Source organism: Barbus barbus (genome assembly GCF_936440315.1).
Source record: "Barbus barbus genome assembly, chromosome: 46".
NCBI lineage: Eukaryota > Metazoa > Chordata > Actinopteri > Cypriniformes > Cyprinidae > Barbus > Barbus barbus.
The window spans coordinates 10,301,946-10,329,683 of NC_136724.1; the positions used below are offsets into that span (position 1 = coordinate 10,301,946).

The 27,738-nt window shown below is 37.8% G+C and overlaps 2 protein-coding genes across 6 annotated transcripts in view; one reads left to right on the forward strand and one right to left on the reverse strand.

Moving 5' to 3' along the window:
• On the reverse strand, positions 1-16,920 carry LOC306865246 (programmed cell death protein 6). Of its 2 annotated transcripts, XM_079409745.1 has the most exons (6): positions 16,735-16,920; positions 13,903-13,964; positions 4,735-4,779; positions 3,954-4,112; positions 3,618-3,727; positions 1-686 (listed from the first exon to the last, which is right to left on the reverse strand). In XM_079409745.1, the coding sequence occupies exons 1-6, from the start codon at positions 16,815-16,817 to the stop codon at positions 588-590; spliced, it is 558 nt and encodes a 185-aa protein (XP_079265871.1). In that variant the 5' UTR covers positions 16,818-16,920; the 3' UTR covers positions 1-587. The 2 variants fall into 2 exon arrangements, with proteins under 2 accessions (XP_079265871.1, XP_079265872.1); XM_079409746.1 differs by lacking the exon at positions 13,903-13,964 and having other exon boundaries at positions 16,735-16,907.
• LOC306865245 (meiotic recombination protein REC8 homolog) overlaps positions 16,280-27,738 on the forward strand; it is a 23,726-nt gene continuing 12,267 nt past the window's right edge. Inside the window, exons 1-9 of one of the 4 annotated variants that reach the window (XM_079409744.1) lie at positions 16,280-16,562; positions 18,051-18,119; positions 18,244-18,386; positions 23,621-23,696; positions 23,856-23,976; positions 24,199-24,253; positions 24,343-24,410; positions 24,721-24,802; positions 25,547-25,628. In XM_079409744.1, the coding sequence (XP_079265870.1) occupies positions 18,266-18,386; positions 23,621-23,696; positions 23,856-23,976; positions 24,199-24,253; positions 24,343-24,410; positions 24,721-24,802; positions 25,547-25,628 (605 nt within the window). In that variant the 5' untranslated portion in view covers positions 16,280-16,562; positions 18,051-18,119; positions 18,244-18,265. Of the gene's footprint in view, positions 16,563-17,080; positions 17,727-18,050; positions 18,120-18,243; positions 18,387-23,620; positions 23,697-23,855; positions 23,977-24,198; positions 24,254-24,342; positions 24,411-24,720; positions 24,803-25,546; positions 25,629-27,738 lie in introns of those variants that run through there. The other 3 variants (XM_079409742.1, XM_079409741.1, XM_079409743.1) reach the window with 3 other exon arrangements.

A 27,738-nucleotide genomic window follows, 5' to 3' on the forward strand; every position in this document is an offset into this window, starting at 1 on the left:
CTCATTTCAAAATGTTCCAGTTTTTAATAAAACTGTTATTTTATTTTTTTAACAGTTGTAAGGCATCATGCATGAAAAAGGCATACAAAAGCTTATGTGCCTCCTTCTCAAATAAAAGGTTGAATTACGTTGTGCAGATTAAAAATATAATTCTTTACAAATATATGGAAGAGCTGACAGTCAATCCAAATAAAAGGATCTTATGGTAAAACACAACCTGCTCTCACAGTTTTTCATTGTAAACATGAATTCAGACAAAAAAAGAAACATTAGTTCATGCTTTGACATTAAGGAGGTTTATCAGAAAGCATGCAACCGGTTCGTAATATGATTTTCACAATGTCAACATTCCTTAAACGCAGAGAGAGTGAAATTCCATAATTCTTTCAATAATAATGGTTAAGATCATAAAAAATATGATATGACTACTAACAGACGAACAGACAGACAGGCGGAATAAAGAGTCATGAAGATCCCGTCCCCGTGTCGTCCTGTAGAGGGTAGTGTTGACTAGTCTCTGCTACAGACCGCATGGAGAGGGACATTTGGAGTTTGGCACAGGAGAGTGCAGGTGTGCTTGTGTTGTGCTATACCACGTTGAAGACCATTGAGAGATACTGCTCGTATGACACCTGAATCCAGCCGTCCTGATCTGTATCATACCGCCGGAACACGTCAGTTAACCTCTGTTCAAAAGAAAATAAACAATCAGTATTAGCTGTAAATCACTTCATAATGATGAACCGTTACAAACCCATAGACTTTTGTTCTTCAGTTGAATGCTATTCGGGTCACGCGTTTACATTTAATTACAATGAATGGGAACTGAAGATTTTAAACTTCAAAAAAGACAAAACACCATGAAAGTATATATAAAAATGGTCTATATGAGTCAAGAGCAATATATTACAAATATTCTGAAGTCCAATGATAGGAACAGGCCAAAATGTAGGATTATTCACTGAAAATCTTTGCCTCCACTCCAGTAAATTGAATTACTGTAACTGGATCACTAAGCTCAGACCGATTCATGAACACATGACCAAAGTTAATTTTACTCCAAAAACACTTTTTGAGTTATGCACAAAAGTTATTTCAGTTTGCAGTAAAAACATAGTAAGTAGCAGTAACTATGTGTTTCTGGATCCAAGTGACTGAAAATGATGGAGCAGGTTAACGGATTCATCAAGAAAAAAAAATAACTTTTAATTTACAAATCATACATTGCTACATCTATCATGGGCCCTGTTTACACCTGGCATTAAGATCACAAGTGGACACATTAAATACAGGTGTAAATGGGGTCTAAAAGACTAGATGCTCATGTGGTCAAATGTGATTGAACAGCCACAAAAGACTGCCTACCCACCGCCCACCTGTCTAATAAGTGAGCATGTTTTGATAAAGTGCACTGAAACAATCAATTCCAACTATGCTATGTTGTGCCAAAAAAAAAAAAATAGCTGTTATCATTTGTATAGATTCCATTCACTTCCTTCCCCCTCGCTCGTAAGCAGCGTAATGGTTTCATTTGTTCAATCGTATTCGTGTGCCACATTTGGCGCACCGGTGAAAGTGACGTAGAGTATGATAAAACAAAAGGGGAGGGTCTGGATCAGTGATTTTTAACCCTGCTCCTGGAGAGCTACCGTCCTGCAAACTTCAGTTCCAATCCTGCTCCAACATACCTGCCGCTAAATATCAAGTAACTCTGAACAACTTGAGCTGGTTCAGGTGTTTGATTGTGGTTGGAGCTGAAATCTGCAGGACGGTAGCTCTCCAGGAGCAAGGGATTGGAGATCCCTTGTCTAGATGAAATCCGAACACAAGTGGTCACAAGAGATGCATTTAAAATGCATGTTAAGATCATGTGTAATCGGTAAAGCATCTCATCTGACCACCTATGATTGGATCTTTGAAAACGCATGCCTTTTTGTGCTATCGGAAACTTCCTACTTCTGAAGTTGTAATTATGAGTTTGTCATGTTCAAGTGTTTTGTTGTCGGTAAGAACAGAAATCATGGTGGACAGCCTATTCATTCTTGCATGCTTCCTAGGGACATTTTACTAAAGGGGTCATCGGATGCCCATTTGATGTAAGTTGATATTATTCTTTACAGTCTTAATGAAAAGTCTATAACATACTTTGGTTAAAATTTCTCATTGGTAGTGTAAAAAACACCTTTTTTATAATGTCAAAATCAGCTCTGTTTTTAGCAAGCCATTTTAGCCCATGTTGCTTTAAATGCTAATGAGCTCTGCTGACCCCGCCCCTTTCTTCCGTGGGGTGACCAGCAGTACTGTTTACTTTAGCCGCGAAACTGGCTAACTAGCACGTTATTAGGAAAGGCAGTTTGCAAAGATTCATAAAAATAACCCTTATACTCACTTCTTCTATAGATGAAGCTGGATCACGAATGATTCGCGCAAACATAGGCAGATTGGGCACGCATTTAAGGAAGATTGGGAGTGGCGCATTCCCTTCAAAATGAAAGTAACATTAATCCACTGCGTCTTCAGCGGCTCAGATGTCGAGAGTAAATGACGACTGCTATGTTCATTATTACATCCAACAACAGAACACCTCAATCGCTTAATCGGAGACATTCTTGTCTTCCCCTGCACCAGAGTCGACACAATGGCGGACAGCTCTCAGCTCACTCAGGGCAGGTCTAAAATAAGATGGCCTTGTCAATCAACTGTCGTGGGAGGGGCCTGTACAGAACTGCTTCATTCTGACAGGAATCTCAGAACAGCCTGATTTGAGCAAGAGGATTAAAAAAAAAAAAAAAAAAACACTGGGTGGATTTTTAGCATTATAGGATCATTATATGCTTGTGTGTCATCTGTGATGAAAAAAATGATTGTCGTTATGCCAGGGTTGTGTTAGGGTTAGGGTTAGCCGGAGTGGGCCGGAGATATCAAAATAAGGGCCAAGGTCCTGGGGCCTGTTTCATAAAACAAGTTTACCAAATAAGCCAGGCTTATTTCAGTTAGTCTGACTAATTTTGAACCAAATCAACTGACAATAAGTTAGACTAACTGAAACAAACCTGGCTTATTTGGTAAATTTGTTTTATGAAAGTGGCCCCTGTAGGGGTATGGGTGTGTTTGTTTTAGTGCTTTCAAATATCAACACCGTTTGTCAAAAATCGCTTAGTGCCCCTTTAAATGGTTATTTATATATGTCAATATGCATGACTGTAATGACAGAAGAAAGCAATGCAGATGTTGTGAGAAAAATGAATAAAACATGACAGTACTACTGCTTTCTCTCCACCATATTTAAAGCTTATGGCTCGCCCAACTCGGAAACTCGGGTATCAAAATTATCTCCAAATTTCCCAGTTGTAAACACGATTATTTAGCCCATTCACGTCCAATTTCCGACGAGGGGTTGTCAAGTTCAAACTTTGTAATCGTTAAAGAACAGCCCCAGTATTTACTTTCATTATATTAAAAAGAGTGGCCAGGACATTCTTCGAAAATTCTCCTTTTGTGTTCCACAGAAGAAAGAAAATCATGGGATTGGAACAACCCCATAAATACCGACGGATTTCTGGGTGAAATGTCCCTCTAAAGAAATAGCAAATGTTGGATATAACACAGATCATTACCTGTAGTACAATACAGCACTGAATGAAGTCATCAAAAGCCACTTGGCCCCTCTTCTGACGGTCAAATTTCTCTATCAGTGTGTTGTAGAACTGATCTGAAAGACGATAACCTGTGCGAAGAGAGAAGCGTTTGAAGTTCAGTGTTTTCCTCAAGGGTGACCTTAATAATTTTCCATCAGCGGTTCCATCAGTTTATTTGTCCTTCCTCTTATTGGTTTTGTGCATCAGTGCCCCTGCCTCATTCCTACAGGATTTTCTTTAAACACCTCACCAAACGCATCTATCACCTCCGGCTTTCCATTTGTAGCAGTCAATAAGCAAGCATTACAAACTCACCAAAGCTGGTGAGAGCCTGTTTGAGCTCGTTCTTGTCGATAAACCCTGAGTTGTCCCTGTCGTAGGTGCGGAAGATGTTCTGCCAGTCTGTGATGTACTTCCAAACGCCGGCAAATTCATTGAAGTTAACTCCACCTTTGTTCTCCCGATCAAACATAGCTGAAAAGAAAGAATTGGGGGGATGTTTGGTCACATTTAATCCTCAAATTCTCTCTTTGTAGACATTTTATTGATGCTTGGGATTTATTGTATTACTTAGTATTATTAAGTGACTGGTCTATTAAAAACATGTATTATGTTTACAAAGAACCATGCATTCATAACATTTTGCCCTCAATTTGAAAAGACTGAGTACAAGATAGAATCCCAAAAACTGTTAGAGATGGTCAAAAAATTGTAAAAATGTATTCAAGAAAGATCACAATTGAACTGTTATTGTGGTCATGTCAATCCACTTGAAATGAGCCGAAAGGGATCACCTTATACTGGAGTTAGGAATCCTTACACACAGTCAATAATTATTGACTAACTTTCTCAAGAAAAGCTCTGCTGATTTCTGTTGTTTAAGACAAAAACCTTCCACTTTCTGTGCTATTTTCAAGGCAGATGACAGCTAAATTTTTCCAGTTTGAGCTGAAACAACTGAACTTTTCTTAGCTAAGTGTGCTAATAGGAAACATTGGAGGTTGTCATGGAGCTCACAAACAAACAGAGGATTATGGGACAAAAGAGAAAAAGACAGCATATGTTTTTGTGAATGCAAGAAAATAACAACACTCACATATAATTGATCTGACAGTCACTGGGTTGAAAGGTGTCCATGTACCTGGGGATGAAACAAAAACAGATAACAATCAGATTCCATATAAAACTAAATTATTAAAACAACAAGCAGAAGCTTGACTCCATATGCCATCACTCCTGCAAGCAAAATGTTGATACATTTATGTCATGTTCCAGGTAAAAACCAACATGAAATGATATCCGCAAAGCATTTAATTTCTGCAGTGTGACATATAGAAGCGAAATAGAATTTTCAATGAAATAACGAAGAGCAGAAATTACATAATACCTATAAAATCTTTATTTTTCATGTTTGTGTCACTAAAAGTAAATATTTAGCTAATATTTCATTTATTATGTAAATGTTTGCCAGTGCTTGGTTATTTTTTGGAAGGCTGTTAAAACTGACTTTTTCCTCTGTGTGATGTCTTTGACGTCAGCTGCCAATGAAACTTTGGATTGGTTATTTTTAGGTATTATAAACTGTTTTATTAATTTATAGTGTATTTTTAATATAATTTATATATATATATATTATATAATATATTCTAATAGTGGTTACATCAGACAAAAAATGCTGGTCAAACTTTAATGGGTATTTGTTGCACAAATAAGAATTTAGAGTTACACTTTATTTAAAGGAACACTCCACTTTTTGGAAAATAGGCTCATTTTACAACTCCCCAAGAGTTAAAAAGTTGAGTTTGACCGTTTTTGAATCCATTCAGCCGATCTCTGGGTCTGGTGGTAGCACTTTTAGCGTAGCTTAGCATAGATCATTGAATCGGATTAGACCATTAGCATCTCACTCAAAAATGACCAAAGAGTTTAGATAATTTTCCTATTTAAAACTTGACTCTTCTGTAGTTACATCGTGTGCTAAAACTGACGGAAAATTAAAAGTTGCTATTTTCTAGTCCGATATGTCTAGGAACTATACTCTCATTCCGACGTAATAATCTGTACCATGGGTGCAGCAGGCGCAACGATATTACTCAGCGCCTGAAAATAGTTCCCAGCTAGGAAAATAGTTATGATATAGCTGGGTACTGCTTTCAGGCGCTGCGTCATATCATTGGACCTGCTGCACCCATGGTACGGCAGCAAAGTTCCTTCATTATTACGCCGGAATGAGAGTATAGTTTCTAGCCTAGAAAAATCACAACTTTTCATTTTCAGTACACAATGTAACTACAGAAGTGTCAATAGGAAAATTATCTAAACTCTTTGGTCATTTTTGAGCGAGATGCTAATGGTCTAATCCGATTCAATGATCTATGCTAAACTAAGCTAAAAGTGCTACCGCCAGACCCAGAGATCGGCTGAATGGATTCAAAAACGGTCAAACTCAACTGTTTAACTCTTGGGGAGTTGGAAAATGAGCCTATTTTCAAAAAAGTGGAATGTTCCTTTTATTTAAGATGTTACAGTGTATTTATACATTTAAGTAATAACAACATGCACTTACTATAGTTAGTTGGGTTAGTTGGCTTAGGGTTACATTTATCACTATATTAAGTGCATGAAATGTGTAACAAGGACACTGAAAAACACACAATGCAAAAAAGTGTTACCGAGTAATATTAATTAACAACATGTACTTACTTTGATTTAAAGCTAGAGTTCAGTTTGGCGTTAGTTACTTGTAATTATGCATAATTACTGTTATTACTATTGTAGATACATGGAACAAATGTTACTAAAAGGTTTTGAAAGCACATGACATTTTAATAAAAAAAATATGAATAAACTCTTAAGAATATTTACACATTGAGTAATCATACACAGTAAAACCAGGAAAACTGATTCAATAGAGTCGGTTTAAATTTCATATCATTTTTAAGATAGCCAGAGGTAACAACACAGCTGTATAGTTTCTATTTTTCCCTCTTTGTAACATGTTCTTGGTGATAGAATCACCAAGGAGTGGCATTATGGTCATAACATGAGGTAGTAAGAAAGACATTTCAGGTACGCTTCAGCAGACACCCTTCACTGACCTTGAGGAACACACTTTGTCTATATAGGTCATTCTCTTATTCCAGCTCAGTGAACCCTCCCTTTCTGCTTTGGCTGAAATAACACTATCATTTGTTTGAGTGTGCTTATCTTAGCACACCTACAACACACAGTGGGCGCACCGGGGGAAACAACACCAGAAGACACAGGACTGAAGCGTACAGCTGTGAAATAAAGCTATTCTTCTTGGCAATGCTGAGTCACAGCCTGACACACACTCACAGACCCGCTATGAGAGAGAGGAAGGACTTGCACTGGTGATGAACAATCAGGCAATCAGGCAATAATAACGATGCTCCTCTAGTTGGTGGGACGGGGATAGTTGTAAACAGAGCAGGAAACAGGAAGAACAGAATGGAAAAAATAACGTTTGTAATGTTTTTTAAAAAGGAGTGTGTTCCTGCCAAACAAGACCACCAAGGTCACCCTGACCATATTTGGGAAGGCTACTGGAAATAGTGCGAATAGCGTGGTGCCATCTCAGAGAGAGAATGGCTGCTAGTGGCAAAGACTGGAGTGGAGGCGGGTCTGAATCCAGGCACAAAGATGCCCCTATGTGCTGCACACTGGCTCCAGTCACGGCACTGCCTACTCCGAGAGGAATCATGGAAAATGGCAACATTCACATCACTCCACTAGACAAGTACACAGCAGTCTGCCGCATACAACAACACTGCATATGTTAACACAAGGACTTCTTTTTATATCATCTTCGAGAGTCAAACACAGCTGGTAAAACAGCATTTTATGTTTTATGTTATGAGACTAAGCTTGAAAAAGATACTATATTATACTAAATCCAAATTTTTGCTACACCTGCAAGCAGTGAGTGAATTATAAAAAAAAAAATAAAAATAAAAATTACTGGATGTAAATATTTCTTACAGGTCACAAGACTGTATTTTGTAAGTAACTTTAAAAAAAAATTAATACTTTCATTCAGCAAGGGCGCATTAGATTGATCAAAAGTTAAATTTATGTTATATTTGTGACATAATGTTCTTTTGAACTTTCTATTTATCAAAGAGTTCTTTAAAAAAAAGAACTCAGTTTCCACAGTTTCTGAGTTCTTTTTATCAGTTTCCACAGTTTTAATCAGGACAACTGTTTTCAACATTTATAATAACAAGAAATGTTTCTTGAGCAGCAAATCAGCATATTAGAATGATTTCTGAAGGATCATGTGACACTGAAGACTGGAGTAATGGCAGCTTTTCCATCACTGAAATAAATGACATTTTAAAATACATTCCAATAGAAAACCGTTATTTTAAATTATAATAATATTTTACAATATTACAGTTTTTACTGTAATTTTGATTTAAAATTAAATTAAATATTTCATTTCTTTCATAACAGTTTCCATCTCTTCATGAAACTAAAAGTGCAAGACATATTGTTTTTATATTTTCATTTTGGCGGCCTAATGTGAGGATTTTTTTTCCTAAATGTCACCGTGTCACCACATGGAGATCTGAAAAAGAATAAACTTCAGGGTTCACTCTTAAAAATAAAGGTGCTTCAGGTTGCCACAGAAGAAACTTTGTTGTCTAAATGGTTCCATAAAGAACCTTTAACATCTCAAGAACCTTTCTGTTTCACAAAAGGTTCTTTGTGGCGAAAGAAGGTTCTTCAGATTATAAAAAAAGGTAAGAAAGAGATGGTTCTTTAAAGAACCTTTGACTGAACGGTTCTTCTATGGCATCGCTGTGAAGAACCTTTTAAGCACCTTTATTTTTAAGAGTGTTCCTATATAACCGTCAGATGATAAATCTTTCTCCAAGGTCAGAATTGTTAGTTGTTAGAATCACAGTCGTATTTAGACACTTTGATTTGAATCATTAATGTTACTTACATCAGTGTGGGTAAGATTATAATTTTTACAATTATAATTCAATGCACCATGGAAAGTTGCATTAAAGTAACAGCCAACTGTCTTTTTTAGGTAACCACTGATAAGTTTTAATTTAGGACCAGTACGTTCAAAACACCCTATTCAAGCCTGATTATAGGTAAAAGTTTAACATCTTTATCAATCTGAACCCTGATGCCTTTAACACCACAAGCAACCCTGCAGTGCAAACTACCCTAAAACAGGCAGCAGTCCACATCTGAGAGAAATAAGTGAGCCAGGCTGTGTGTTCCTATAAAACGGAGTCAACCAAGGCTAAACATGTATAACCTTTTCCAGCCCTGACAGCGAGTTTGAATGCTTTCATTTCCATTTATGCTTTTTGAGTAAAATTCATCTATTCATTTACAGGAGTGAAATTATAATGCAACATGGCTGGAGTCAGTGAATTGAACGGTTAGTAAGACATAGTAAATCAAAGCTGCCCACTGCCACTGCTTCACTTACTGCAATGACCTCTGAAATAAATCTATGTGAACAGCATTACTTCAGCAAACACCTAGAGCAGCATCAGAGAAAATCAAGAGCCAGCTAAACGACAGAGCTGAGAGGAGAGCACTTCTACTGTAAGACAATCAAATAAAATCAGACACCCTGAACAACAATAATTAGAGAGACAGAGAGAGAGAGAGAGAGAGAGAGCGAGAGAACAAAGAAAAAAAGTTTTCAATAACAGTGCCAACTTGGAGAATTAACAGAAGTTCAACATAATGATAGTGATTATGTTATTTTCATAATCTATGGTCACTGTTGTCAATAGATAATACATATAAAATAACAATACAAAATTTAATAGGATAATAAAACTTCTATATTTTAATTAGTAAATATTTGAGTAATACAAGCATCAACATATTTATCAATTCATGTTTCGTTTGCCATCACGAAGTTGCTTATTATGTATATTAGCATCTGCCATCCTGCTCTGTAGATATAGTTTTCGGGGAATTTATTTTATTACTTTTTCAAGTATAAGAGCTTAAACACATATTTTCAAAGCATCTTTGATTCAACTTCGTAAATTCAATTAATTTACATGTATCAGTTCAAACTATCTGTTACAATTCAAAGCAAAACTCAGATTCAAGTAATTGTTTACGTTAATCACTGAAAATATATTCCCAGAAGTCTTTGCAATGGTTTTTCATGTATTAAAAATGTTAGATATAAACAGAAATATTTATTTTCTAATGCATTTACTATGCATTGGTGTGTGTATAATATATATATATATATATATATATAGCATATATAAGTATATATACGTTTCTTTGAAAAAACAATTAAGCTAATACATTAATATGGAAATAAAAGGTTGAAAATTATTGAACGATACATATACTGCAGACATATAGAGACATATTCAGCACATTAGTGTCGAGGTGAGATGCCTGGGCCAACTGCTGTGTCTCTGAGGTGCATTCAGAGACTCAGAACAGAGTAATGGACTTTAGCAGTGCTTGACCTGACCACTGAACCACTAATCTAAGAATAGGACTGCACCCACCATACACTAATGTGCAATATCTGTTTTCAAACCTCTAAAATACTAATATCTTCAGAATATCACAGGGTTACAACGTTACACAGTCCTATACTTCGCAATGCAGTGCTGCTGAGAGTGATAATGGTCTGTGTGCTATAACACAGCATTGCACTGCAGCAGTGCTGACAGGAACATGCATTGGGATCACTGAACCCTTCGGCTTAAACTCACACAGCCTGCTCTTAAGAATGATAACAGAGTTTCCTGCTAATTCTGCACCTCATTGAGACGAGCACTACATCAACTTTACTGCTCGGAGCAGATAACAGCTTCTGGCAAGAGTGGAAGAACTCCGGCACACTTTGGCAGCAAGGCCATATGCTGATGAAGCAGAATAGGCTGAGGAGGTATTTGAATAAGGCACATTCCATAAGTACAAGGTACACTGTGATGTCCCATTACTTCTTTTTTTTTTTTTAGAGAACTACTACTAGACATGTTTGATATCTATTATCTAACTAGGGCTGCAACTAACGATTATTTTGATAATCGATTAGTTGGCCGATTATTCTTTCGATTAATCGATTAATCGGATTAAAAAATATTGACCAAAAAAAACACTATTCCACATTCTGCCCAATGTTCTACAAACAAACGTGACAACTGAATGCTATGAAAACATACAGTGCTTAATTTATTAGACCACTTATCATAATAAAGAGAAGACATATTTTAGAAATTTGTCAAAAAATTTGTTTAAATTTAAAAATGTTATTGTCATTTATTGGACATAATAAAAAATGGCCTCATAACAGCTTGCATTCTTGCTGGTATTGTTTATGTACTTTTTGACTGCAATTGGGTATTGCGAAAAAAAAATACTCAAATAAAAAAAAAAAATAAGTGCTCTGGTTTTCTTTCATAGATAACAGCAATAATGATATTATAGCATTAAAAATAGCCTACTACTGTTACTAAAGAGCTTACACATATTGGAGTACTAACCAGTACAGAAAGCCGAAAAATGATTTTGGTTATCACCAATACTGTTACTTTAGAGCAGCAGTGGCACAAACCTTACATAAACACATTGTTAAACTTACATAAATTTGTTAAGCATTGTAAAAATTGAATATAGTTTAAACCTCTATTAAAAATTAAAATAATAAAGATAATAATAAAGACGAATAAAAACACAAACTCAGTGTTAACCAACAGGTAAGAGTAATGTTCTGCAGGAACTACTTTGATCACAGTCACCTCGTCATTTCTTTATCCTGTAAAAGGCCGTTATGGAGCGTCTCATGTTTATATTCAGACAGACAATTACACGCTGTTATCCCTTTAAAGTTCCTACTCTCATAAAATATTCGCACTGCATGTTGACTTTTAAACCTTAAATTAACTTTCAACAACAGATAATTCAGCACAGTGGATATGTTTGCGCTGAAAAGCCTATTAATTGTCTCCCTCTCTACTGTGTTCTGTCCGTCTGACGCGCGTGCGCGCGCCCGCCGCGCCGGCGCTCATTCGGTATTTTAAACTTAACACAGACTGTCAGGACGGACCTTTATGCAAAAATGGAAATGCTCGCGTGAATTTGTGGCATTTATAGATAAGGATATGACCGTAAACTGAACGTTTTTGCGCTGAGGACGCACACGCATCTGTCAAAGCGCCTGACAGGGCAAGCCATTACTCTTATGCATTAACTTAAAGCTTAAAATAAAGAATTATCATGTTTTGGGCAGCTTGAATCACGTGCTTCTCCGGCAGAATCTCATTCTGTTTCCTCCACTATTTTTAGATGCATTTTGTCCATAGAAATGCATTATTCAGTGCCGTAATTTGACTAACCAGCTGAAGTTGGACGTACACTGTGGGCAGACCCGATTAATCGATAATGAGAATCGTTGTCGATGATTTTCATAATCGATAATAATCGATTTTATCGATTAGTTGTTGCAGCCCTATATCTAACATAAAGTTAGCTTAGCATGAAAAGTAGCTAGTTTAAAACACTTCTAATGTCTGTACCCTCCCTTAAACTGATGATTTTAATCTGTTTTACCAAAAGAGGCAATTACATTTAACTTTTTTTTTCACTTTACAAACAAACCTAACATTCCTCAAAATCATGACTATTGACTATTGTTCAAAATGTTAAGGTGACTAAGACTTTTTTATTGAAATAAATTACTATTTTAATTCAGCAAGGATGCATTAATTTGATCAAAAGTGAATTGAATTGAGTGTAGCGCCATTTTGGACAATATCCACTGGAAGCAAACTGCGTACGCTATTCTGTGTCAGCACCACATGGATATGCTGTTTTCGTTCAAATCAAAGGGTAAACAAACGTAGAAGACATTTGAAGACGTTAGAAGACCGTGTGGTGAGGCTGACACAGAACACATTTTGCGTCCAGCGGATATGGCGCTACTAAGACTATTTTGGAATATGTGAAAAGTGACATACTGTAATTGGTTGGCCATCGACATTGGTCTGCATGTTCTGGTCTAAATTGGCATTTACAATGTAAATGCTGTTCATTTGAACTTTCTATTCATCAAAGAACACTGAAAAACAGTATCTCAATTTTCTGACACACACATGTTGGTTTTTGTGGTTTATGGGGACTCTCCATAGGCGTAATGGTTTGTATACTGAACAAACTGTGTGTGCTATTGCCCTACACCAACCCTACACCTAAACGTAGCCCTCGCAGGAGACGTGAGGATTTTCAAAAAAAAACACCATTTAGTATGTTTTTTAAGCCTTTTGAAGTCGGGGACATATGAAGGTCCTCATAAACCACCTTCATATTGTAATACCTCTGTCATACCCATGTCATTATACAAATTTGTGTCCTCATAAACCACATAAACATGCACACACACACACAAACAAAACTGCAAAGCACAATTGTTTTCAACATTCATAATAATAATAATAAATGTTTCTTGAGCACCAAATCAGCATATAAGAATGATTTCTGAATGATAATGTGACACTAAAGACTGGAGTAATGGCTCAAATAAATGCAGCCTTGGTGAACATAAGAGACGTCTTTGAAAAAAACCCCCAATTTAAACATCTTATCCAGCCCGAATTCCTGAATGGTAGTGTATATTATCTCATTCCAATTTAAAAAAATAAGGTTTAACAGCTTCAGGCCAAATTTTGTACTCTATACATGGAAAACACAGTGAAATTATCTGAAATTTCCAATAGGCCTAGTCATCTATAAAATGGTATTAATGCTGGTTATTGCTTGGTATTTCATGAACAAGAAAATTTAGCAATAATAGTCAATGTGGGCATTTTTCAGTAGCAACAATACAGTAAACATCTTTATATACATGGGGAACAATCTTTAAAGATCACCATCATAAAAAAACAAAGGAATGATCTTTTTAGTGAAATAAAATGAAAGTATATTTTTGTATGGAAATATCAGCGTGGCACATGTAAACTGTGCTAAATCATATTGCCAAACAATAGTGTGGACAAGATGACTGTTACAGGAAAACATTTACTGTTTGTACAAGAAACATGTTTTTCTGCTGTAAGGAAACTGCTGTTTATGATATTCCAAAATAAAAGTTGTTCAATGGAAACCCCACACAATAATTATACTTGAGGGCCTTTGCTGAACATTTATCTTTCAACTCCAGTTGGAATATGTTTATTAGTGACTAAAAAAATTAAGAAAAAAGGAAAATTAATTACAAAAAAATAAAACATACCATTTGATAATGCCTGCTGAAGCTCTGTGTCTGATATTGCCCCGCTCCTGTCTTTATCTACCCTGGAGGAAACAGAAAAATTATGAATTATTTGCTAGCCAAAATAATGTAATTCATGTTTTGAAAAAACTTTTGTTTTATAGTGAATGACTTAAAGACCATAACAGTGTCTAGAACTGTAATGGGACAAATAAGAAACAATCTCAGGATGTGGGCCTGATCAAATGAAACTGAAAGTAAAAGCTTAGAGAACGATTCAGAGACCTCGTGTTTCAAATGTAACACTGACAAAGGTCCATTCATTTACATCTAAACAGTTTTCTTCTCCTTTGAGTTTACATAGGGTGCGTTTTAGAGAAGTGTCTTGGGAAGCTAGTTGATTTGTTCTTTTATAGCCTCACATATTCATTCATTGGTTCATTGATGTTGTGAAGGCGTGGCCCCATGCTGATATTTTTATGATTCATTTCAGTCAAGACATGTCAGCAATGGCTTTAAAAGAGGGAAAGTTTGTCTCACGCAGAGCAGGGTTGGCTATTTCTGCTGTTGGGAGTGTCTTTTCCATTACACATGTGCCATAAATCGTAAAAAGGACACGTTTCCATTACAGGCCTTCTGAGCTGAATTTAAGGGAATGTCGTTCCGTGTGGAAATTACATGTATTATTTGGTCTGTTTTGTAATAAAGAGATTATGGTAGAAGGAGATTGAGTTTTACAAAATCCTGTGCTACATTATTATGAAACAAGCATGAAGCAATATGCCTTAGCACACCAACAAAACCCCTGCATTTCTCGGCAGCTGCTGAAAAAAACATAGAAAAACAGAATTGATGGGCTAGAGAGAGGCCTCCTCAATAATTTGGACGCCTAAAACCTTGAAAGAGAGTCTAGTCTGGGCCATAACCACAGTAAACTGTGAAAGGAATGTCGTGTTGGCTTGTTTATCTAACAAGACCCTGCCCAACCAGGCAATATTTAAACTCGTGACTCTTATTCACACAAGGAATTCTGAAACAGCCATCTACTTCAATCTATGATAAGACGTGGTTTGAGAATCATTTGAACTAATTTACTAGCTGGACTGACTAAACCACAACTTCCATTCAAGGAAAGTATGATCAGCAACATCTGGGTCACTTTTTCCTAAAAGGAAAGTGTGAAAAAAACCCACAAATTACGTCTATATTTATCCCACCTTCTCTGCGTTTAGAGTGACTGCCTTTGGTTTTCCCAATGTTTCAGTAACTGTAGGCTCTCAGATTGAGCTTTTCCCCCTCAATCCCCCATTATATCACAGCGATCAGGCAGAATAACAATCATACCACTGTAAGTTTATGTGGTTTCAAACTGGGGTCCAGGGACCCTCAGGATGCTGCAAGAGAATACTAGGAAAAGTCTAGAGAAAATTTTTTTAAAAAAGTAAAAATAAATTAAACTAACTAAATAAAAATAAAACATTTAATTAATAAACAAACATAAATAATACAACAGTACTATAGAACTTAATAGAAATGTAATGGAATAGAAACTAATAATACTTTACACATTTTTAAGCACAAACTGTGTCTTTATACATTTAATATATATATATATATATAGAAGAGAGAGAGAGAGCGGTCTTTAACATATAGGATGGGGGGCTACCTCACAGGAGGATTGTCATATTTGGGGGTCTCTGTTTTCTAAAAGATTGAAAAACAAATCATTATAATAGTAAGCAACCACTTACATGTCATATACACTAAAAGTAATCATAATCCAGCCATAATACGACAAAGTTCACCTTGCATTCAATATTGTCAACTCTTAAGTAATAAACATACTCACAGATGGCACTTTTAGACATTCCCGAGTCATATGACCAAGAGACAATCATTAGAGATTGAGAACATCTATTGCATCTATTTCTGTGTTTGACGGCAGTGTAATGCTGTAAGGGGCGTTTAAACGAGCTCTTGAGTTCAAAACGAAAGTTGAACTACTTTTAACTTGGCAAGGCATCTTAAAAGGGTCAGCATGTGTACATAAACCGATAATTAAATATATATATAGTGCAACTGGAACACGTCCCGTCAGTGCTCGAATTGAATCAAGTCTTATGGGGGGTCCCCACCATCAGACTTTTTTTTTTTTTTTTGGTGGGGGTGGGGGTTAGTCTCGCAATATACAATTTATACAAAATAAACAATATATTTGATCATAATATGCATAACTATATACTATTTAATGTTGCATAACAAAGAGAGATAAGCTACTATTCTTCTTTTAAATGGCTTACTCCAAGTAAAAATGTCTGAGGGACCCCCCTAAGTCTATTTTTTACTTCTTATGGGGGGTCCCTAATGCCTTATGGGGGGTCCCGGATCCCCCCAGCCCCCCTTCAATTCGAGCAGTGCGTCCCGTGTGAACGGCCCTTAAGATTCAATCCTCTGCAGTATTACTTCATTCATTACTATAGAGACGAGCAACTTAGTTAAACCAAACCAGCTCACTTATATGCGTAAAATAAGATTGTGTGGCATTAAAAACTGCTAAAACTACGCATGTACGTAACGTTATTCGAGCTCATCTCAAATGCTCAGTTGTTGAATGGCGTAATAATGAAAGTCAGACGAGAAGAGTCTGCTATCAGCTGAAAAGCAAACGAAAAACGGCGGAAGTAAGTACAAAATATTACAGACATTTGCTTTTGCGAGCTATACAATGCTCTACTAAAGTTTCCCAATACATTTCGTGTCTACTTGTACGTGACTTGCAAGAACAAGCTCTTTCCTGCTGCGCTTGTCAAATCGACAGGCGTTCAAATGCGGAATCGGTCGTGTTTCACTCACCTCTGAAATATATTCCATAAAAAGCCCTGATCCGGCGGCGCGCTGTTATAATGAGGTGGTCTATACTGATTATGGTAGGCCATGTCCTCCGCTTGCCCCGCTAAACGATCAAATGCGCTCTAGGAGCAGCGAAATTCAACTTGCTTAAATCTGACTCAAAGAATTCTTCACGCAGAGGCGTGGCATGAAACTCCCCACTTCTCATTAAAAATTAGCGGACGTCACACGAGACCGCCCCCTTGGGGACTCTCCGCTGTTTTGATTGGCTCGTCTCATGCAAACGCGGACTGTTTGCGCTAAATGGGCGGGGCCAACAGTCTGACTAATGGAAATGTGAACTGTTCTTAAATGAAATATTTCTGACAGATTTCGACAGGATTAATATATTTTTTCCCACAAATACCAAGGGTTTTCAAGGCCAAAGTGATAAATGCTACGGCGTTTGTAGGGTAGCATGATTTATTAGACATTCTGACAGTCACACAAATAAATAATTTGTCAATGTGTCACTTTTTAACCATAAAACATAGGTTTATAAAATCTAAAATGGGTTTTTGATCTGAGCGTTATTAATTTTTTTGTCATTTATGTCATTAAATACAGAAACATATTTTAAAATTATCTACAGTCCCTCAGACCATCGAACGTGTGTCAAAACATACTAAGCTGCCTACCTAGACAGCATAGTAAAGCCTCAAAACGCGCCAAAATGCTGTCTATGTAGGCGGCTCGCTAAGCTTTGAGAAGCAGCCCTCGTCACCTGTCAATCAATCCTCACAGAAATAACCGACAGAAAGACATCACCGTATTGATTTAGCGCTTATCTGAGGAAATTCACATTATCTCCTCAGAAGTAAAGTGTGACCAAAGGTTATCAGATCAGATTTTAAATTAGATATCGATTGGGTTAAGATTTGTGTAAAACTCTGAGGTAAAATGTTTTATTATCCAAACGTGCTTCAGCGTCACACTGGCTGCTTCTCTACTATCTGGTATGTAACTGTTACTGTACTATAACAAAATTATGATCAATTTAACTAAATACTGGCCGTTTGTTAAAAAAATAAATAAATAACGGATCGTTTTTTTTTTTTTTTTCTATGCTACTAGCCACGCTGAGGTAAAGTTTTTAGGCAACTGGCTAACTTCATAACTTAGTCAAATTTAACGCTATAAAATATGGAAAGTTAAACTCCATGGAAGATGTACAGTTACAATTACACACTATTATGTCAACAGGACATTTAAGAACAGTGGTTTATGTCAAAACATTGAATGAATTGTTTGTTGAACTTTGTTTGTTTGTTTGTTTTCAGGTTGGCAGCTACTAAAGGCATCAGGATTTCCAGAAGAGAGTGTCTCAAGGTCAACGTCAGGCGAACATGGTAAGAGAAATCTTTGTTTCTCATTCAAAATATTGCCATTTCAAAGTGGATGATAATGTGTTTTGTTCTTTTTGTCATCATTTTACAATATTAATCAGTAGGTTGTGTTTGTGTGTATATTTAGTGAGGACATTGTGGATTATGTGATGGTCCAGGTTCCTCCAGTCCATCCCAGTCTTCCCCGGCCCCGTTTCTCTCTTTACCTGACCTCTCAGCTTCAGTATGGTGTAGTCATCGTATACCATCGCCAGTGTGCTTTTCTGCTGGGTGAGACTAGAAGCATTGACTAGTGTAAATAGTACTGCTTTGCTTCACATTTATGAACATTTCTACAACACGCCACTTATTTCAGTCTGACCAAAACTGATCAAAGCAACATATACAAAAAATACTATCCTAATACTATACTATAATTACTAAAAATGAAGTACACTGTAGCATAATATTTAAAAAGAGTACTTATTATGAAAATACTATACTTGTTAGGAGTTTGGACTTCAGTTCCGTCTTTTTCTGGTTCATCTATATGTTCCTGCTTTTCCTTATATGGTTTTGTTCCTGTTCAGTTTAGGATTAATTTGCTCATTAGTCTTTATTAGTTAACTCCCATCACCCGTTCACCCTTCGTTAGCTGCACTATTTAAAGTCATCTTTTCTGTTCAATGTTGGTCGGTGATTGTTTATGTTAACAGTGTCTCAGCTACTCGCTTTATAAAATGCTTTATATTTGCTTGTGAGCATTAAAAGTTCTGTTTAAAGATATCCCTTGTTGCTGTCGTCCTTGGAGGGACTGTAACAGAATCACCGACCGATAAAAAAGGAAAGTATGCGGCTGGAGCTGGCTTCCATCAATGTAGCCCCGAAGAATGATCCTTCTGGGGCTACTATCTTTATCTTTCAAGACGGAGGGAATTTGGAAGATTATGTGCGGAAGTTTGTGAACAAATGCCATCTTGCCACATGTGACGACCTCACCTTAATGGAGGGATTCTGGTGCGGGCTGGAGCACGATATCCGCTTCGTCATGCCCAGAGCTGATCCGTGCTGGTCGTTAAGTAGTTACATCAACTTCGCACTGTGGATCGCCGGATCAGCATTCACCATGGACGAAGCGATGTCCAGCCCGCGGTCATCACATGTGGCCGCCACACCACCGTCTGTTCCGCCAGCCCTTCCCCACATGAGCTCCGCCTCACCGGCTACCGTGGTAGCGAACACCATTCCACCGCCGTCCGCTGCCCTCGCAAGCCAGCTGCCATCCGCTACCAATGCTAACCCGCCTACCTCTCCCCTGTCGAGTCAGCCGGTTATCCTAAATGTGCCCCTAGGGATATTAGTGGAGTACGAGGGCATGTCCTGGACTCCAGTTCTCGCTCCTCCACTGCTCAGTCCGCCTATATTTGTGCCTCCAGAGTCTGCCTCTCCGGGGTTGATTCCTCCAGAGCCCCTACTGGTCCCGTCCAGCTCTCCCTCATCTCTGCTGGTCCTGTCTAGATCTCCTATGAATCAGCTGGTCCGATCCAGCTCTCCTGAGTCCCCGCTGGTCCCATCCAGAATCCGCACTTCCAGAGCACCCCCGAGATTCCGCGCTGTCCAAGCGCTCCTTTGAATTCGCTCTGTCCGAGCGTCCCCGAGAATCTGCGCTATCCGAGCGTCCCCGAGAGTCTGCGCTGTCCAAGCGCCCCCGAGTGTCCGCGCTGTCCAAGCGCCCCTGAGTGTCCGCGCAGTCCGAGCGCCCCCGAGTGTCCGCGCTGTCCGAGCGCCCCGAGTGTCCGCGCTGTCCAAGCGCCCCCGAGTGTCCGCGCTGTCCGAGCGTCCGCGCTGTCCGAGCGCCCCCGAGTGTCCGCGCTGTCCGAGCGCCCCCGAGTGTCTGCGCTGTCCGAATGCCCCCGAGTGTCCGCACTGTCCGAATGCCCCCGAGTGTCCGCGCTGTCCGAGCACCTCCAAGAGTCCGCGCTGTCCGAGCGCCCTCAAGTGCCCGCTCCTCCAGAGCGCCCCACGGAGCCCGCTCCTCCTCAACGGCTCCCAGAGGGTAACTTCCCAAGAAACTTTTTTGGGGGGGCGCATATAGTCACGGCCTGTGTGGCCAGGCCAAGGCCACGGAACCCCTTGATCGGCCGTCCAAGCCCACAGATCCGCCATGGTCGTCCAAGCTCACAGATCCGCCATGGCCTCCCGAGTCTCCAGTCCCGCCATGGCCTCTCGAGTCTCCAGTCCCGCCATGGCCTCCCGAGCCTCCAGTCCCGCCATGGCCTCCCGAGTCTCCAGTCCCGCCATGGCCTCCCGAGTCTCCAGTCCCGCCAAGGCCTCCCGAGTCTCCAGTCCCGCCATGGCCTCCTGAAAGAATTATACGGCCATGGTCTCCCGACTCCCCTGTCCCACCATGGCTGCCGGACTCCCACTCCCCTGATCCGGCATGGCCGCCGGACTCCCTTGATCCACCCTGGAGGCCTCCCTTGTCCCGGTCCTGCATTGGCCTCCAGGGCGCCCTCCCTCCCCGGTAGAACTGTTGCAGCGCGAGACATGCCTTCCGGGAGGGGGGAGTAATGTTAGGAGTTTGGACTTCAGTTCCGTCTTTTTCTGGTTCATCTATATGTTCCTGCTTTTCCTTATATGGTTTTGTTCCTGTTCAGTTTAGGATTCATTTGCTCCTTAGTCTTTATTAGTTAACTCCCATCACCTGTTCACCCATCGTTAGCTGCACTATTTAAAGTCATCTTTTCTGTTCAATGTTGGTCGGTGATTGTTTATGTTAACAGTGTCTCGACTACTCTGCTTTATATTTGCTTGTGAGCATTAAAAATTCAGTTTGAAGATATCCCTCGTTGCTGTCGTCCTTGGAGGGACTGTAACAATACTTTTAAAAGAATATACTTAAGTGCAAACCCAATGTAATGTTTTGGACACTTAACTGCTGTTATTTTCAATTAAATGAAAATATATTATAGTTTGAATTTATGTTATATACAAGTAGCTGAACATTTTTGACCCACTCATTAGGACTTACAGGAATAATTCGACATTAAAAATTTTAATTCTATCATTTACTCACCTTCACATTGTTCCAAACATGTATGACTTGCAGTTGAATACAAACGATGATATTTTGAAGAATGTCGGTAAGCAAAATAGTTTTTCTCATCCTATATATATTGCATTTTTTGACCATACAAGGGAAGTCAATTGGAAGTGGAACTGTTTGGTTACTAACATTATTAAAGCTCCTTTAAAGCATGACAAAATATTAAAATATAATGATTCAAAAGGTATTTTACTGTAAAACTTTTAATTTGACATTATTACAAACTGCTTGTTTTTAAATGTACTTAAGCATCATGTTAAGAAACTTAGTTATGAAAGTGTACTCTAAGTGGCCTTTTATTTTATAAATATTGTATTCTATGCAAGAACAAAATATACTTTTAAGATTTGAGGTACACTGCAAGTGCACATTAAATATGATTAAGCACACTTCTTTTTCACTGGGGATGTGCAGTACAAGACCAACAAAACAATGTAAAACAGGCACTAATGAAACATGCTCTAATAGTGTTTGATGTAACACTTGTTCTGGTCAATGTGTTCAGCTGGTCCTAATGAGTATATCTACCTTTACGTGACCATATGAGGGAAGCACATACGGTCAGTAGCACACACTATTATCTTGTATTGATCAGCTGGCTGTATCTGAGAAACCGTTTGCTGCCTTTGTATTCAAATTTAAGATGGCTGCCAACAATGTTTGCACTGGGGAACAAATTAATGCTGTTGTGAAATCTTCACTCTGTAGTCTAACTGTAAAACACATTGTCATGTATTGAGCGTGTTTAGAGATTAGCATGGAACCGATAAGCAACCGTTAATCAGAGAACAATTCAAGTAAGATAAGATTGAAAGCATTCATCAAAATGACATGATCTCAGAAAACAGCAGACAGAAATGAAGATGCATTTAAAGATGAGCAAACAGATGCATTTGCTTTAATAAGGTAGCATCTCAAAATAGACAAGCTGAACAAACAGCTTAATCTATAGAGGTGTTTAATTTATGAGCAGGACAAAATTGAACAGAATTCATTTGAATATCAAATGACCTTAAAATGATGTTTGGACGACCAATTCCAACTCCGGTCCACCCAAATAATTTATCAAAACTTAACTGCAAAAACAGGCAAGAAATCATCAGGGTTATGATATCAAAATGAGAACATTAGCATATGATTTACATATCAATGCCTATTTAATATTCATAAAATGTCTCAACCTGATAAATGACAGTGTTAAATATGCCAGTACACAGAAGTTACCTAATCATTACAGAGGTCATCTGGGTATGAAAGTCTTAAAGAGATAGTTCACCCAAAAATGAAAATTCTTTCCTTAAATACTCACCCTCATGTCGTTCCAAACCTGTAAGACCTTCGTTCTTCTTCGGAACACAAATTAAGATATTTTTGATGAAATCTGAGAGCTCTCCGATCCCCCGTAGACAGCAAGGATCCTTACACGATCAAAGCTCAGAAACGTAGCAAGGACATCGTTTAAATAAATCATGTGACATCAGTGGTTCAACTGTAATTTTACGAAGCTACGAGAATACACTTTGTGTGCAAAGAAAACAAAAATAATGACTTTATTCAACAATTTGTCTCCTATAGTCACCCTATAGTGCCATTTTGGAGAGTATCAGATACCTAAACAACGTATGCAATGTATGGACACGGATACGTTGTTTACGTTCAGATCAAAGCGTAAACAACATATCCGTGTATGGTGCTGCTGACACAGAACAGCATACGTTGTTTACATATGTGATACACTCCAAAACGACGCTATAGAGTGATGCGGAGGAGACGAATTGTTGAATAAAGTCATTATTTCGACTCATTTTTGTTTTTTGTTTTTTTGTGCACAAAAAGTATTCTCGTAGCTTCGTAAAAATTACGGTTGAACCACTGATGTCACATGGATAATTTTAACGATGTCCTTGCTAAGTTTCTGAGCTTTGATCATGGTAGGATCCTTGCTGTCTACGGAGGATCAGAGAGCTCTCAGAATTTATCAAAAATATCTTAATTTTTGTTCCGTGGATGAACGAAGGTCTTACAGGTTTGGAACAACATGAGGGTGAGTAATTAATGACTTTTGGGAGAACTATCCCTTTAAAGGTACAGTAGCAAAAATAGCTTGTTTTATTTGTATTTGTTAAATTAATTTGTTTTATATTTTATTTTATTTTAAGGATTAGAGCGATTATAAATGTTAATATAGGATTGAATTACTAAATTAAAAACTAGATAAAAATGTTGCCGCAAGAATCTTTGACTTACATTATAAACAGACTTAGAATTTTAAAAAAAATCCACAAAATGGAGAATATTGTGAATGATTTTTCCTTTTCTAACAAATGAATACAGTCTTAATATTCCATTACATTGTCTGCAAATGGCCTTTTACTATATTGAAATAAACTGAACATTTTTCTGTTTCATTTTTCCACAGAGGAGGCCCAGCAGACCATTGAGCGTTTGCTTCGCTCAAAGAGACACTTGAACATTGACATGCCGGACACTGATAGGTCAGATTCAGGGTCATCACTGTCATGTTGTGTCACTAATGTAATTCATCCTGACACAGACCTTCATATTGTTTCTATACACCCGTGACAGCTGTTTATATGATCGCTGTTGCTATGATTCCCCCTGAGAAGCTGTTCTGGGATGTTGTTTCCTTCTAGGTTGGTGCTGAATGTCCCAGACTCTCTGTTCCAGCTGGAGGAGGCAGAATGGGCACTGGAGCCATTTTTTGGAGTGATGGGGGTTGACTGTGAGCCACCTAGTCCTTACTTGACATCTCAGGTGATGAACTGCAGCATATACATACAGTTTGCATGAATTATTCATTGGAATCATATCTAGAGACCAGAATATCTAGGATCCTCTAAGCATCAGCATAGCAACTGTTAAAAACCTCAGACTTTAAAATTCATAATAGTGAATTTAACTAACACATCACATTAATCTCATCCTGACCCTTTTTGAGCCATTAAGCCATGAATTTATTGTTTATCATCAAAGCAGTTTATAGAGGGCTCATCTCCTCTGGTGGCCAGAAAGGAAATTACATCACCTAAAGGTGAGATTTTGAAATATTGCGTCTGATGTGGGTCAAAGAGTTGCTCTTTATGATTTTCACCCTATCTCTCCCTGTCTTTCCCTTTCAAGGCCTCATTGCTTCTTCTGAATCAATCACTCTCAAAGATGCAGAGTCGATGCCTGTGCTAGCAGCGGAGGTGATTTTCACTCTACATGCCTCTCACTCCTCCATACTGGCAATAGAAAACGGACAGAGATCTATATTTGTGTCTGTGTCCGCAGCCTTTGCTAACACCAAACACATGACGCTACTTCTGTACCATTTGCCTCCACAAAATTCATACAGCTCTTTGTGAAGTTTTAGATGAAAACAGATCATCTGCCCACATGAAGCTTAGTCACGGATAACACCAGATGATATTATTCATTCCTTTTAATCTGTGTTTATTGTACCACACAATTCATATGCCGTTTCCCAATGCGTTCGTGTTCATGATTATATTCCAGTTTGGTGGTGCAGAGTTACCTGAAGCCACTGCTCAGGAGATCGACATGCTCATGGAACAGCAAGATCAGTTCCATCTTGGCGGTGAGATTGATAGAAACTGATAGATAGACACTTAAATGAATATTGATCTCAATTAAGAGAGTTAATATGTCATTATTAGCCATTCACAGGCCCACACAGAATTTTTGCCCACAGAAGTCTGCAGAATGCTGATTTCCGCTGAATTGCAATGAACCCCCGCACCTTGTGTGTTCGTTTATTAAATATTTTGGCTAATTTGATGAGTGCGCTAAGTGTAGTACTCTCAGCTCCATTTAATACATTTGACCATTTCCATCCCTTGAAATATGGCAAATATATATTTTCAGATAAATACACAGAAAATATTACTAATATGCATTGCTACATATGTATTGCAATACATATATTTACATTTTTTATATATGATCAAAAATACAGTAAAAAACAGTAATATTGTGAAATATTATTACTATTTAAAATAACTGTTTTAATATATTTAAAATGTAATTTATTCCTAAATATTCAGCAGCCATTACTCCAGTCTTCAGTGTCTCATAATTTTTCAAAAATCACTCTAATATGCTGATTTGGTGTTAAAAAAAATTTTCTTTTTATTATTATCAATGTTGAAAATGATCATTTTATTATTATCAATGTTGTGCTGCTTTATTATTTTCAGAAAATGCAAAAAAATAAACTGCCTGCGCTCATTCGGAAACCTGATCACTTAGACTGTAATTGCCTGCTACAAATAGCATTTTCCAAAGATATGAGTCTATAAGTCTTTTCTGTATGCTCTCTCAGATGAGGAAGATAAGGAGAGAGAGAGGGCGACAGAAGTGGAGAAATCAGGAGATCTGGATCCTGCTATGGTCTCTATAGAACAGTGAGTAACACAGAGGGAAATAGAGATAAGACGGACGTACAAGATTCAAATTTGGTTAGTCACACTGCACCCAATTCTGATTTTTGTGTCAAATTCTTTTTTGACCGACTGTCTGCACTGCAATTTCGCAAGACCTGCTTGTTCAGACAGTGTAGTCAATAACTGGTATATCTCCTTAATGGTAATGACTTAAGCTTCAGCACAACGTCAATGGTTTTTACAAGAACTGAGAGTGTCATTGTGGAAATTTTGCATTTCTTCGTGCCTATCATGACATCTTGCTGCAGTGCTGAACTCATGGAGTGCAACATAAGCTTAAAACCGTTAATGTAGTTTAATAAATTGTGCACTCATTCACTACATAGCAGATGCCACAGTTCACTGTATAAGAGAAGAGTGAGCAAACATGGGAGAATTTGAACATTGCTGGGCATTTTCTATAATATTACATGCATGTTGAACCTTATATGGCTAAAACTACTTTAAATCCAGTACAAATGCTTTTCAGGTTAAAGTATTTTTCATTTCATTTCATTTCATTCATAAATGAATAAATAACATTTTGATCAGATTTTAAACCACGTTAATGTGATTTTGTTTGGGCTTCATGGAAAATAATTTTTGAAGTTTTTTAATAGATTTTCCTGCTTTTTTCTTTGTTTTGTTTTGAAAATTGAGCAGTCAGGCAGACTCTTGGTTTGCTTGAGACCCAAGAAAACATCAATTTAGATAATTTAGACAATGACAGCTGTCGGGCCAAATGTCCTTGACCTAAATATAGGGCTGTAGTACTCGAGTCCGGTCTCGAGACGTTTTTCTGTCGTCTCGGACTTGTCTTGGACTCGTTGGTATTTGGACTCGGACTTGGTCATTGGACTCGCCAAATGTTCTAGTTGGTCTCGACCGAGTCCAGCTATATATATTTTTTTCTCTTTCAAAACAAAACCATTAATCTGGCTCGCTTGTTCGGAAAATGGGTAATGTAATTGGTTTAATTTACAATCCTTCAACGGGCATTGCCATTGGTCGGCTGGTAAATGCATGGCTGCGTCATATGCCTGGCTCTGAGTGTGCACGCTGCACAGAGGCATAATTAATTTTTATTTTGGCCAAAGAATACAATTTCGGCGAGTTGCATAATACAGTTTGGTTTTACAAACTTTGTTGAAGTTTTCCCTCTCTTCCACCTGACTTTCCTTTGCATTTATATAGCATATAAATACCCGTGCGCATTTTACTTTCACTTTCAATAGCGCAATTCAGCATCAATTGCTTATCTATAACTTACAACGACAACAGTCAAATGCGTCCATGTTTACATAGACAAAAACAATGGAAAAGCAGCGTAATCAAATACAAAACCCGTGAAGAACTACTACTGTATGCCTGATATTTCATGTTTGCATCAGGGTGACAGGGTGAAAACTAGTGTTCATTGTTTTTACAGAGCATTTATAGTTAATAATAGCACTCTAGGTGTTATACCTTCAGTCATTTTGAATTTGAATTACTTGAGAAATTTTTAAGCATTTTTCTTGTATTATTTCTGAACATATGCATAAGAAAAGTTTGTACAAGATGTAGTTGTAGTTCATGAATCTTTTCTGCAAAGATATTTAGTGATTTGTTTAACATTTACATCATGATGACAACTTCATGTGTTTGGTGCACTTAGAATAGAATTTTCTTTAACTAGAGGTTTAATAAAAAATTTAAAAAGTTGCTTGAATCATGTTGTAGTTATATTTTCAAGTTGACTAGTTAAAATTGTACAAAATCGAGAATTGGTCAAATATTCTATGAAAATCTTTTTTTTTTGCCATATCGTCCAGCCTAGAAACAAATAAAAATAAACCTTCCAATTTTTAATTTCTTTAATTTTTCAATCTTTAATTGTCTGTTCTCTAACTGAACTAAATGATTTTTATTTCTACTATTAAAAATGGCCTCAGCTTAACACCTGTAATACTGTCTATATTCCCCTATCCCCGGGGGATATATATTGCACCAATATTATATGGCCTAAGGTAAACAGCAAACAAATGCCTGCGCGGCCACACACAGACACACAGAGCTGAAGGTGTTTATATGCTACACAGCCTTGCTTGGG

Bases quoted from the DNA above. Each gene is read 5' to 3' on its own strand.
- LOC306865246 (XM_079409745.1), bottom strand. From the start codon at position 16,817: ATGGCCTACCATAATCAGTATAGACCACCTCATTATAACAGCGCGCCG. The intron at 4,780-13,902 runs GTATGTTTTATT...TTTCATCCCCAG, and splicing joins TCAGCAGGCATTATCAAATG to GTACATGGACACCTTTCAAC. The intron at 4,113-4,734 runs GTGAGTGTTGTT...CTTTCTTTTCAG, and splicing joins GACTGTCAGATCAATTATAT to CTATGTTTGATCGGGAGAAC.